At 38.0% G+C, this 14,473-nt stretch overlaps 1 protein-coding gene across 1 annotated transcript in view; it reads right to left on the bottom strand.

Annotated features, from left to right (window-relative positions):
• Positions 1 to 13,207: 13,207 nt before the first annotated feature.
• The window catches only part of PLOD2 (procollagen-lysine,2-oxoglutarate 5-dioxygenase 2), a 65,320-nt gene continuing 64,054 nt past the window's right edge, over positions 13,208 to 14,473 (bottom strand). Inside the window, exon 20 of the mRNA XM_017833821.1 lies at positions 13,208 to 14,417. Coding sequence (XP_017689310.1) covers positions 14,262 to 14,417 — 156 coding nt within the window. The 3' untranslated portion in view covers positions 13,208 to 14,261. The remainder of the gene's footprint in view (positions 14,418 to 14,473) is intronic.

The following is a 14,473-nucleotide window of genomic DNA, read 5'->3' as shown; positions in this document are numbered from 1 at the left end:
TGATTAAGCAGCAGGATAACACAAGGAGTCAAATTAATCAAAGTCCCTGGAAACTTTTACAGTAGTGCTTAGGCTACAGTGGCTGCTGACTCAATGAATTTAAATGAATTCCAGAGACCAGCTGGCAAAGAAAATATGTTGAAGCAGAAAGAAATTTTAAAAGCAAATCTGTGCATTTCCTGAAAAGCTAATTTTGCTGGATCTTGTTTCTGGGGAGGGGAAAAAACAAAACAAAACAAAACAAAAAAAAAAAACCCAAACCCATGCAGCTACTTTTCTCTCTTCTGCAGACACTTTAACAGAAACATTCCTCCTTATTCCCTGTCCAGTTCTTACACACACACACACACCTTCAGGGCGGAACTCCAAATATTAGGAGATGGATAGAGATTAAGGACAAATATTTACTCTGTTCTGGGAAGGAGAAAATGAGGGGCAGTAAAAACCAGGTTTTACTCTCTTATAAAAAGAGATGCATGTTGCCAAGAGCACCCACGGCCTGGTTTACATTTCCCAGCTCCCAACACCTCTCTGCAGGAGGCTGAGGCTCCTACCGGGGTCGGGAGAGCCCACAGCCTGGCAGCAGGCAGGACTCATGGTCTCTGTCCTCAGGAATCAGCTTTGGCACACGTCTTCGAGCTGAGCTTCCTCCTCACAGGCTGTAACTACACAAGCCAACTCCCCTCACCAACTCAGGACACAGAAAAATCTGTTGTCTGCTTCTAGAAGACCTGGTTCTGCAGCTGAAAGCACTTTTAACCTACTGTCAAATTATATAATGGAGCAAGAGACAAATTACTGTCTCTTTTCAGCCCTGTTTGAATTGAGTTTCACAGACTTTATTCTTCCTCTGAATCACTTCAGCTCTGAAACAGTCTTCCAGTTAAAAAGCCATTTCTGAAAGTGCCTTCATCCAAATGACAATTCAAATAAAATATACTACACACATTTATTTGTCCTTAATAGCACCTTCCTTGATGGATATATACTTTCCATACATCTAGGAAATGAAACCTGACCAGAGATGTGAAGAATTTGCAAGAAGGCAAGGTCCAATGAGTAAGCAGCTGTTTTATTAGCAGCCGTTTTATTAGCAGTCATACAACTCTTGATTTAGAGGCTTCATTCACTCAGAGCTGAGAAACTTCTTCTGTGCCTGATGCTATAAATGTCAGTCAGGACTAAAAATGGCAACAGGACATTTCTGTTGCTTCCCAGACATGTCACCCGAGCCCAGTGAAGCTGAACGGGTGATAGAAGAAGCAGATCCCCTGGCAGTGGTGCAGCAGTCTCATCTCTCACATCCACACCTCCTCCTGTGTTCCTGCAGCAAGGACGGCTGTCGAGGGAAAGCAGAGCCATGAAAATAAACAGGTCTCCCAGTGACTGCCCAGCACACACTGAACCCACTCTGCATCTCAAAACTTTTCCACTAATGTGATGAAACCCTGGTGTCTCCAGCACTGCTGTGTACTTGCAAAACTATCTGGACTGCCAGATCTGTACTCGATCCTGGCCAAGAATGACCTCTCAATACAAACACAGCATCATTTACCCAGCTGACAGCCCAGCTGTGGTTGAAGAGTGCTGTAGGATAATCAGGGCATCCAGCAGGACACTGGAGGAGACCAGCACCATGGTATTTGTGAAACAGTGCTGACACGTGGCACAAGAGCGACTCGGTGTACCTTCGTGTTACCAACAACCTGATTTCTTTGTAAAGAAAGTTGTTCTTCTCCTCTTGTCCTGCAAGTCTGCTTTAACCTGACTCAGTGCAAGCAACCACAGGAGTCCCATTGTAATTAAGGATAGTTGCTACATTTTCCATTCTTATAGGAAAGATTGCTCTTAACCCTTTATGCTCCTTTAGTTTTTAATGCATTTAGAAAGAGCAAAACCTTAAGTAATCATCAAACAAGATATGGATTCTTTTCTGGATTAGTTTTTAAGGACAGTTTTGGAATTTTTTTTTCCCAGTTAATACTTTCAAAATGCTCTTCCCATTCATCACAGATAGAAAGGAAATCCTGCAGGATGAAAAGGCTCTATGTGTTTCAAAACTCTAACTTTTGAGCTCACATAAAAGAGTTAATACTTTCTACTAAGAAAAAAATTCTGCAGTTCTATTCTCCAATCTGCCACACCCACAAACTCAAAAACCAATCCAAAAAACTCAAACTGGCTTTACTCACTAAAAAAATTGCCTCTTCTCCTGATAATGACTTCCTTTGACAATAAAATTACATTGAAACAACTGAACTTTGCCAACAGAGAACTTACAAGATAGCTCAAAGATTTCACATTCTATCAGTCAGCAGCTCAGTGAAGCTGAATGGGTGATAGAGCAGGTAATCAAATTATTGTTAACAATGAATATTTATAAAACAATAGCCCAAGCATTTTACAGTTTTAATATATAAAATGTACATAATTTTTCCTTTATGTCTTTCCCTCTGCAGCCCACAAAGCACACAACCAGTTAATACACTCACTGAAGTATACAAAGAGTTTCCACTTAAATTTTTCTAACTTGACTAAAATGAGTAGGTAAATCCATCAAATTAGAACTGATAAAAATGGCTCTATCCAGCTACCTCTTGTTAAGAAACTTCAAGAAATGGTTCTGTGCATTTTTTTTTTTTTAAATATAGTTTTAAGTTTCTATTATTTTTCTGACCTGGCTTTGAAAAGGTACAACCAAACACATATTTCAGTGGTCATCTGAAATATCTGACAGTGTTTTGTAAGGACTGAAGATAGCAAAGATAAGCAAAAAAAAGAGCACCATCAAAAAATAAAATTAGTGCTTCAGTACTTGGAGCAGTAAATAATTTCAAAGAAACATGATGGAATTTTACTTCTGGGAGATAACTGGTATTTTCTCTCATCCAAATAATTAGCAGAAAGGTTTGAAATAGGGGTCACACCTCTACAGGTAACTTCATACTTACCACATGCGCTGTACTGAAATGGCACATCCAACCAACATCTAGGAAAGCAATAAACAAGTTACTCGCTCCATTATGTATTAATAGAATCTCTGTACATTAACAATCAAACAACAGAGTCAGAGGCAGCATTTCATTAGAATGTAAAACGAGTGCTTAAGTGCCAGGTACAGGAGAGACTGTTCACAGGGCAGGGAGGTGGAGGCCTCTCTGAAGACAAGAGGAGGGAAGAGATGCTCCCACAGCATCGCATTGGCTGGAGTTGCTCTTGGCTCCTGCAGTCTGGGAGATTTTGATTTCATACCAGAAGACGTTTTTAGAAAGTAACAGAATAGGACTGAGAAGAGATCCCGCACTAGACATCAGCTTGTTGGGAAAGTTTTGTCTTACTTTTTCGCTCTACACATCAAGCTGGCAGAGAGCTCTGTCTGGTATGTGAAGCACGTCCCTCCTCACAGCCCCCTCCCGTCCCGCCGCCCCCAGACTCGAGCGGGGCTGCCGGGAAGGCAGTCGGATGAATCGCGGACGCTCGCCTGGCAACTGAGTCACTCAGGCAGAGGTCAAAGCCAAGACTGAAAACCGAGACTCTGCAGTCTCTTCCCAGATTTGCTGCCAAATGGTATGAACGAATCAGTTCTTCTGAGCCACAGTTTTCCCATCTACTTACAAAATACTTTGACGCATTTAGATGAAAGGCTATACAAGCACTGCTCTATTACCAGACACTGTTTCATCCTCTCTCAGGTTATAAATTGCACTAGCTAAAAATGTGGGTATGCAAGTATTATTCATTTTTTTTAGGTATACATGTCCAAATGCACACTGTCCAAATATGGCAATATAGCTAGATTTGAATTCTATAACTGTACCTTAAGTATTCTGTTGAAGTCTTTTTGCAGCTATTATTTCTATCCTAATTTCTATTATCCAGACCCCATCCTGTTTCTAACAAGCATCTGTAAAACTCAATTTTGGCTGCAGGATGGCAGACAGAGTATAAAGGCACTATTTTATCTTCAATTTCTACTCACCAAGGAAAAAGTAAATACATAAGGTAAAGCGCTTTTTCTTTCCACAGTCTGTTTGCTCATACTTTTATTAACTAGGTTAAATACTTTGACCTCCCCAGTAAATTACAGAAGAGAGTTTATAGAATGCAAAGATCATGAAATGAAATTGAGAAAGAGAAAGGTAATTTCCAAGAGGAATCTTAAGTCAGATGTGCAGAAATTCAGCAATTTGCAAGCCTGACCCAAAAACAGATCTCACTATTGTTCATGCATACTGCTATTTTAATTGGGTTAAGATTACTATTATTTAGTTCTTTATTTATGAGTTTTAAAGATTATTCTTGTTAACAGTCTTAAGTAACCAACAAATTAATTAAATCTTGTTCTTATGGTATTTATGGAATACATACCCATGACAGCAGAATAAGAGACCAGAAGCTTAGGAGACAGAAGGCTATTGTAGGCCTATCCAAAACTCACTCCTAAATTATAAGCATTTTTTCATGCTGCTATTATTCTTGGTTTAAGTTTAGTGAATTTGAGAATTTTTATAGCCTTCTGCCCCAGCTTCTCAAGAAAATAAGCATAGAGAGCAACATGAAATATTCAGAGGGCCTTCTTTGAGCTTTATATTATTTAACCAAAGCATAATTCTCTGCAACTTGCAGAGGGCAGCAGTTCAGTTCAAAGAGTTACAACACACCTTCAGATAATTTCATGAATGATAAATACAAAATTGTCACTGTGCAAAGCTGTTAGTGCACTATCTATGAAAGTTTTCACATAGTACTGAACCTATTGCTGGTCTAAGAACGAAAGGAAAGTTCTTAGGCATTTGGTTTGAATATATTTATTTCTGAACTGAAGGAGGGATGGAGACAGAGAGGAACCGGAGCCCAGAGAAGCACACCATGAAGAAACCATGGTTCACATTTAAGTAGCATTTTTATTGCCAATGGTATCGGCTGTGTTGTTGGAGTGTTTTCTCCCTTCCCACACCGCTCTTCTACAAAGAAAAACATTCATAATTTGAAACTTAGGCAGTTGGAAAGCTAGCTCAAAGGAAGAATATTCTCTTTATCAAGGTTCGCTTTATACAGAGGGCTACCAACATGCTGAACTAAAGCCAGGTGGGAATGCAGAAAGAAGCTCTGTATCTACAACCAATTTCCAGGAATCCAAGAGAAGTAGTTTCATAAAGTGGTAAGGAAGGACTGCAGGCACCTCTGTAATCGCTTTACCAGTGGACCACAGGCATTTAGGAAAATACTGGATTCAAGAAAGAAGTTGGCGCAAAGGATGGAGAAATGCCATGTCTTAGTACTCTGCCTGTACCATGAGACACTCCCTCAAGCAACACACACAGAAGGCAGCACAGTAAAGTCAAAAAATAATGAATCACATTTATCGAAAAGCTGATGGCAAGGAAACAAAGAGTAAACTTAAGTTGGGGCGGGGGAACCTAAGAGTTCCGATTAGTTGCCTTATAAATAATTCTCATTGTTTCAGCTGGCCAAATGTGACAAATGACAGCAGTGATCTTACTGGGAATTCAGCTCCTTAGAGCGGAAAATAAACGACAGAGGATCTGCTTACTTCAGACATGATCAATACATTTCACTGTCCATTACAGCTTGGCAGGTGGATTGAAATAAGTCACTAAAATTAATGTTATTTTTTGCATGAATGGTACTCCATGATATGCAGTGTTATCACTAGTTTACTCAGTTCCACTGCCTTGCACTTTTTCTAAACTCAACTCCTACACATTTAGACTTACAGTATTACTTCATATACAATTACATGGTTCCATTATTAAAGAAAAAAAAAAAAACAAAACCAAACCCAAAAAAACAAGACCACAAACTTTTATTTCTTCCCTTTTAAAAAAACCTGAATTCCTAACCAGTTTTCTTCAGTATTTTTTCTTTTTTTTTTCTTGGATCTGCAAGCTTCAGTAGTGAAAGGAAAATATTCTTCTCATTAGCAACAAACACTCATCACTTCTTAGACATTTAAAAGAGAAAAGATAAAAATCTAGTAAAGTTTGCTGTAAGTTTTTATCATGAGCAAATATTCTCTGGAAGATGTTCAGTCCAAAAGAGCTTCTTTGGCTTATCTTTGAAGTAAGGAGCAGCACTACAATACAGCATGCTGCACATAAAATCTTCAGTTTGAAGATAAACACATCAAAAACAAAAGAGCAGACACAGATGGGAATATTTATAAAATAACTACACAGAAGCAGAATTTATGTATGAGTTACTCACAGTAAATGCAAGGGTATCCTTCTCTAAAGTTTCTTTGTGAAGCAAGGAAATATTTTTCAGCTATATGAGACCAATTCCTTTTGCATTAGCTAAGAGCTGAAGTTTTACTTTGTGCATATTTTACTCAGTTATCTGAAGAAATCAAATAATGCTGTAAGGGTATTTCCAGCAAAAAGAATAAGATTTGCTTACTGCAGATCTCCTACACTTTGTCAACGGGAATTTCTTTATATTGGCACACTCAGATCATGTATTTTATCTATTTCTCTGAAAGAAGTGTTCACTTCTCATGTGTTAACACATTTCTATAGTTCTAGTGATTTCCATTGCTCAAGAACTGTATTAGCTTCCTTCATTGCCCAGTGTCAGTTCCTGCATGAAATCTGTCAAAAACACACCTGTCCCTACACTTGTCTACTCTTTTGTCTGCTACCTTTGCAGAACTTATTTGCCATAGAATTTTAATGCCAAGCATGAGACTGGATAGGTATTAGAGCTATACACAGTACTGTATGTGGGAGCTTCTCAGCTGGGGAACTTTGGCTAGGTTGGAAATTTGGCTACATTTTTGAATACATATGCTTCAATGATATCTCTCATTTTTGGTTGTACATGAAGAAAAGACCCTTTAAGAATAAAGTCTGCAACTAGGAGATCTTTAAGACAGTTAAAATGGTACGAAAAAAAGAAATAGGTCTCCAGGCTGCGGTATTTTGATGACATTCCTCAAGCGCCATCTCAGGGTTCTGGTCATAAAATACTCCATGTAGGGAATATTTTTGTTGTTTTAATGGCTGCAAAGTTTTCACCTCCTCTGCAATATAATCTCAATTTATTTTTATTTTTTTCCCAAGCTTCTGATTCCCAGCATTTGAATGCTGCTATGGCTTTATAATGTGCTTTTGTCCCCTTCAGACTAAAAGTAAATAAAAATGGGAACAACTTGCCAAGAATAGATCCATTTATTTGCTCAAACAACATTTCAAAAACACCTGCACAGCTATTTTGGAAACAGACTGAGATGTCCATTCAGCCTTTCCTGTCTGTGTAATTTCAGGTAGATTATGGCTACCTAATGATGAAAAATGTACAGCATTTCCTGTACGTCTGTGTTCAAGTTGAAATATATCTCATTCATCCTACTTCTGCTATTTAAATAATCAATTTAATTGCTCTTTAATCAATTAATTCATGCAAAGTTCATACTCATATTCCCTTTGTGTCAGTGATATTTAGAGAAAAATAAATCAAGCCCTGTCTGTGTACCCTTCTGTGTGCTGTAATTATCAGAATAAGGGAATAATTTTTTTCAAGTCTAAGCTGCACGAAGAAAAAAATCCTATTTGCAGAACAAGGCCAAGATACAGCCATGGAAAAAACCAACCATAGGTTTGTGCCAATACACAAACACATGATGGATAATGAGATGGAGACTAAAAAACCCTCACCAAATACACACCACAACAGTGAAACATGGCAGTGGTCACCTACTCCAACAGCCACCAGCGATGCCACAGGTCAGCATGAAGGACTTGCCTGTGGGATCCGAGAAACTGCTCTTGCCTGAAGCCCTCTGTATCCATCTCATCCCACTGGCTGTATAAACTACAAGGAAAAAAAGAAAAAATCAGGAAATGTCATCTGTGCTGTTTTACAGAGCATAGCTCAGCTATACCCCGATATATAATAGCTCCCTAGTTCTGATCCTAAGGCATCTTTCATTACCACAGAAGAAACAGCTTAAAAATTTACACTTCAAGAACACTTTAAAATAAAGATCCCTTGTCTCTGCCTTCCTTGCTCCTGCCTGCATTTATGCAAGAGCCATTGGCCACCCGTGCTCTTTTTTTTTTTTTGTCTCTGATGGAAAGCTGACATCTGGCAAACATATGGGACATGAAGTGGGTATGGTTTGAATGGAAAGAAATGTGCACATCAGGGATGGGGGCACATGCAAGGAGTATAAAAGAATCAAAAGTTCATAGCTTATGTGGCCAAAATGTCTCATGCAAATTAATGCATGTGATTGAAGTACAAGAACTGATAACTTCCTATTTTTTCAAGTAATGCTATCAAAATCTCCACTCTACAATTGATGGCACAGCAAAGAAAAGTCTGAGACAGCTGGATCTAGAAATTTTATGGCAAAATACCATTTTATACACCAGGACCTGTCCTTCTTTACATGGTATGTGTTTTAAAGAATGACCAAATGCTTGAAATAGCTCCCTAGTGAATCACAGTGTACAAAAGTGATTCAGAGATGAGTCTCTAAATTTGGCTGGGCCAGAAGTTCATTGTTGCACTGTGCACCCACCCACGTCTTACATTCTCCCAGTACTGCCAAAGGTAAAAACTAGCTTTTAGTAACTTATGCTTAATAATTTCTTCCTCAAGTTCTCATGAGTTTGTGTTCACTTCATGCTAGAGTAACTTCCTTTAGAAGGCACTTCCTACAGAAATGCCTTAAATACCACCATGCCTGAGTTACAAGTCTGAGAAAAAAGCAAGCTAACCCCCCAAATCATTGTCTCTTATAAGCTCAGACACTTGCTACAATTTAGGAGCTAAAACATCCAAGGAGTTCATCCTTACAAAGCACAGTCCATTTTTTCCAAGCACTTTATACACACCCTGGGGCAACTAAGTTAGATCAAGCAATAGCAGCAGACCCTAAATTTCTCTGTAATCGGTGTGTTTACTGTGGGACTGGAGCAGGATGCAGCTTGCTTTCTCAGGTACCCTCACCAACTCCATCTCTCCACCCTAACTGCTACCACAAGAGGATGAAGAATATTAACACCATGAGTTGGACACACCTACTCCTTACAGAAGAACAACAACTGTTATCAGTCACCAATTTACTTTAAGGAACCAAGACCTGAGCAGTTATTCTACTAGTTCTGCTGCTCTATGACACGGAGAAGATAATTTACTTTTCAAGCTTGGAAGAATATGCTTTAAGGTAAAACTGAACACCACTACTCTAAAAAAAAAAAAAGTGGAAAAAAGCAAGGTTGCAAACCTTCTCTTGACACACTGCAGTGGATGTACACTGTGAGAGATTAGTAATCCATGTCTGAGAAAGCTTAAAGCCTGAAGTGTTAGTCAAGCCCACTCTGAAGGGTAGTCTTGATGTCTTAAGGTATTAAGTATAGTAGACCATCTCCCAGGCTTACAGTACTGCTCACACCAAGTGCCCCTCCAGCTGAAGCTGGGGAAATGCAATGCCTTCATGCCCCACTCCCTTCCTCCTCTCTCTGCTCCCCACCCTCAACAGAGTACAGAAACAAAATGCTGCAGAGTCATTAGCAGCTGAGCAACTCCTTTAAAACGAAGTAAAATTCTTGGAAAAAGAAAAATTCTGATTTAATGCCAGAAAACTAGTTCCCGACTAAATTTGTTACCATACGACTATACATCGTCCTTGCCAACCTCAGGCACTCTGAGACATTCGACAACCATAAACCACTAGTAAGTGCAGCAGGCAAGAGCAAAGGGATCAATATTCAGGACCCAAAACCCAAGTGAGTTTTTTCAAAAAAAGGCAGTTTTCTCCACTACCTAAGGGCCATGGCATCACCCCAAAGCACCACCTGCAACACAGCCAATAGCTCCTCACTGGCCAGGCTCTCAGTTTTGCTATTTCTGCAGCTGCACTGATGCCAATAAAGGCTGTAATCATGCTGACTGAAATCCTTCTTTTGAACTGTTGCCATACTCCATTAAATAACTTAAGACCAATATGTTTTTATCAGAGAGCTGATCTTACATTTGATCCTTGTGCAAAATAATCCTGAGGGGCATTGCTTTAGCACAGCCAAAACATCTTTTCTGAAGCGAAGCTCAATCCAGAAAACTAACTTTCCAGAAGCAGTAAGTTACTAAGAGAAAAAGATGATGCTGCATTTAACAGCCTTAGCATCGTGCCAGGATATCAACTGCTTCTCAGATCTCCTCCTGTTAGTTTAGGACTGAAGTGCCATAGGAACACAGCACACAGCTCTGCACTAACAGCTGCAGAAGGAAGCAATTGCATGGGGTGAATTCTGAACTGTCACCTATTCCTTCCCCATTCCACCTTTCCCCAGCCCTAAAATACACTAAAAGACAACCATCATCCTGTAAGTGGGATGCATTTATACAGATCTCCCCCATATATCAAATGGGAAAATAATTATAGAAGGAAAGATTCAGAAAAAAAAAAAAAAAAAAGAAGAGGGAAATGGCTAAAAATTTTGCTGTAGATAAAAGCTTCTCTTTTCAATTGTATTTCAGGTTTGGACTAAGGGTCTTCAGTACTGTTGAGTAAGACTATCTGCTTGATTAGATTCCAAATAACTATTTATATTAAGATGAAGTAAGTATTTGGGAAACCATGCTGGAAAGCTGTTTGAAGTGACACTTCCACCATCTAGGTACAATAAAATCCTGGCAGTCAAGTCAATTACTTATTCTTGCAACTCTACAGTTAACTCTATTAGTGCAAATCTCATCTCTAAGAACTACCAGTATCAATTCTACAAATTTATTTTATGAAAGCTGTGCCCTCCAATTCACACTCTGCTATGGAATCAAAAACATCCCATACCTAAAAACACTAATAGTCAAGTCATTTATCTGACACCTCAGTCATAGAGGGCTGCTGAGACAGGGGTATGTGTTCCCTTTCACTCACAAAAATAGCAGAGCAGCCTACTCTGCCATGCAAGAAAGTGAGAGTTCATGGAAGAAAAGATTTAAAAAATACTTACTCATTCCAGAACTGAATCCACTGAGGCCGTGTCAGAAATAAATCAAACAAAACTGAAGTTCTTAAAAAATCTCATTGCAGTAGCTGAAAAGAAAAATCTGAACAATTCTTTGAAGCAGAAAAACAAAAGCAAAACTAGATACATGCACATGGGAGGAAATAATCACAGAGGTCCTTTCTAGACTTTTCTGTCTCTTTAATATCCCAATCTCCTTACTTCATACATGCTGAGAAACTGCTGTGGAAGCCCTGCATTGAATTAACATTTATTCCACAAATACAGCAGACATGGGAAAGGCATTAAAAAGCAATAGGCACAATCAAATAGATTTCATTATTATTGCCTTACTGCAAAAAAAAAAAAAAAAAATCCATCTTCTTTTGGGGCTTGTAATAGCCTTACTCCTACCCATTCACAATAACAGTGAAACAGTAATCCTTTGGGAACAACAAAAAAAAATAAAAATGAAGCGACAAATACATATTGGAATTACTTGTTCAACATGTATAAAATACTACTAAATGCCTTGAACATTTTTTAGGAGAACAGATGGAATAGTTCAAAAATATGAAATAAAACCAAGCTATACTCAGTATTTTTAACCAAAAGAAGACTTAAAAAAATCTATTGCCTATACACACTCTTACCCACATCACAGTCCCTTCAACTACTTAACAGTTAAAAGTAAAGTCAGATGAAAGCAGAACAGACAAAATATTTTACAAACGTCTCATCTGTTGCAGAGCACCCTTATGTCCCTGTACTCCCAAGGTTTCTCATACAGTGCTGGAATTAGGGTTGCTGTTTTCCTACTAATGCATATATCTTCCACACCCTGAAACAAACTTTGTTAAGGAGACACGAGACTCTAAGTGCTTTTAAGAATAATGAAAGAACATTCTAATAGTGACAATTCTGTTTAGCCTGTGTCAGCTTGTGTGTTCAACAGTATAGCATAGCTTTTGGAACTAATTCAGGTGAACTGTTCAGAATAAACTTCTTTTCCTGGCATGTGTCAGCTCCTAAGAAGTTAATGAGAACACTTCCATACCTGTTGCTGTCCACCTGAAAGGCAGCTGTCAGCTTTTGCAAATACTTCATTAGAAGAAAAAATAAGTGAGAATCTTAGTAACTTGAGCATGGTAAACACATTTTCCCTTCCAACAAATGTGCAGCACAGTAAACACAGCATTACGTGTCACTACGTGACAGAGTGAATTAATAGTTGCAAACAAAACTTTAAAAGTAAGTAAAGCCATTCATATGTTTGAGGAGAAAATATGCATTAAAAAAATAAAATGTGACCTGGAATATAAAAATACATAATTAAAACAGAAGTTGGGGGGGGGAAATCTGCGAAAGAACTCCCCCTGTGTTACAGGATTGTATTTTTGTGAGTTTTTTCCAAGGAAGTTCCTCATAACAATAAACCAACTGTAACTGATCCAGTGGTAGAANCTAAGTCAGCTTAAGAGGTCACAGGCAAATTCTCAGAAAAAGATGATTAACAAAGGCTGCTTTCATTCTGAGGGCTTGAAGATTTTGTTATCTGTAAGGCTTGCCTAAGCACAGGCAAGAGAGAGGCTGTTCCACGCCTGGAAATAAAGTTAAGGGATATCAATCTCCAAATATTAGCCTGAAAAGAAGAAAAGTTGACAGTGTAAAGAGAAATTAAAAGAAAGCAAAGCATTTCCCATCAAAAGCCATTCCTTTTCAAGCCAGCCCATTTTAACACATTTTTGAGGTTACCTCACTTTGATGTATTTGCTTCAGCATAACTTTAAGTACAGAAAAATGCAGAGCATGGAAATAAGCAGACATGCTTATATTCAGTAAACGAAAAATCTCTGAAACCCTCTCCAAGTCCTGTCAGCTGCAAATAAAGTTTCTCTCTGGGAAATGTGATATAAAGCTTCTTCAAAGATCCACAGGTAAAAAGTAAATACTGTTTAGATCATCAAATAGCCTCTATATAAAAACAATACCAAGAATTATCACTCCTGCTGGGGTCGGTCTGAAAATGTAATGCAAGGCTTGGTACACGGGCACCAACACACATAAGAAATAATTTCAGTAGTAAATAAACCAAAACCCTACACTTAGAGAAACTCCCATCTAAATGTATCTACAGATCGTTAGAAAATACTTGTCAGTAAGTCCAGTTTCTGTAAAACAATGGCAAATGCAAAGAAACTATCTAATACAGTCAAGTAACAGCTGTTACATTAATTTAAAATTACCCTTTATTTTTCACAAGTTTTTCCAACATGTTGTGCATTTTGGCACTGTAGACTTTGAGACAGCTTCAAGTTTCTTTAAATTACAAACAGTAGATACAGTAGGAATATTTTAAACCAATTTCTTTAAAATAAATGTCAAGTTAAGACCCTTAGCTTTAAAGAGAGACTGCCACCATTTCATCCTCCTGATACAAAATTCAAGTAATTTTAAGAGTAGAAAATTGTCTCTACAAAACATCCTATTATTACAATTTACCAGCATTCTGAAAATAAACATCAAATTTCCAGTATCAATTGGGTGCAATTACACACTTAGAAAAATAACTCACTTTAAATGAAGGTCACTTGCTGAAGAAAAGTAAGTTTTCAACAGGATGAGTTCTCAAAAACAAATGATAAACCATTTTTTCCCCTGGATAAATGATTTAATCCTTGTTCTACCTCTGCAATTAATTTATTTTTTCTTCTAAAGGCGTACATTTCAGTATTGAAAATGAATTAAGGAAACAGGCTACGGGGATATTTTCCCTTCAGTATATACCGGCATATGCAATTATTGCTTATCCTAAACAACTGTAAACAAGATGCACTTCATTTTGTTTTTATGTTGTGATTTTTCACTGCTTGGTACCAAATATACAGACCACACAAACTTTAGCTGTGTCGCTTTACTGAACGAAAACCACAACAATTTTTTCCGATGATTTTGTATTTAGAGTTGTTTGGGTTTGTTTTTTTCTCAACGAAGAAATGGATTCACTATGCTTTTCCATTTGCCCTCCTTACCTACTCTTTAGGTCAGCAGAATGGAAAAACAAGCAGGACATGTTTATTTGTGACTGAAGGCTCAGAGCAGATATCGAGAAATCTTCAACAATATCAGAACATTTTCTGGTTTTCATTCTTTTTCCCCAAAGTACCTTTGTTGCGTAGGTACAGGAACTTAAAGTTTCTTTTATCACCATCTTCCAGAAGAAATCTATAAATAAATGTTTGTGTAAAGAACACTGCTGTTGAAGAGGGCAAAAAAAAAATAAAATTAAGGATCAATAAATGATACTGCAATGTATCTTGTGCCATTCAAGATAGGAAGTCCTTCGTGTAAATGTGTAAGTCTTCCCGGGTGCATGAAACTCCATCCTTTCCTGGGAGACTCAATGGAGCAGTTGTACCTAATAAATTTACATCCACCTCCCTGTAGTAAAAACACAAACAAAATAAAACCCTAAACATTTATCCTGTGTTTTAGTA

This window comes from Lepidothrix coronata, unplaced genomic scaffold (genome assembly GCF_001604755.1).
Source record: "Lepidothrix coronata isolate B3197 unplaced genomic scaffold, Lepidothrix_coronata-1.0 Scaffold221, whole genome shotgun sequence".
In the NCBI taxonomy this organism is placed as follows: Eukaryota; Metazoa; Chordata; class Aves; order Passeriformes; family Pipridae; genus Lepidothrix; species Lepidothrix coronata.
The sequence above is the reverse complement of the archived record's forward strand: the minus strand, read 5'-3'. Positions and strand labels throughout refer to the sequence as shown.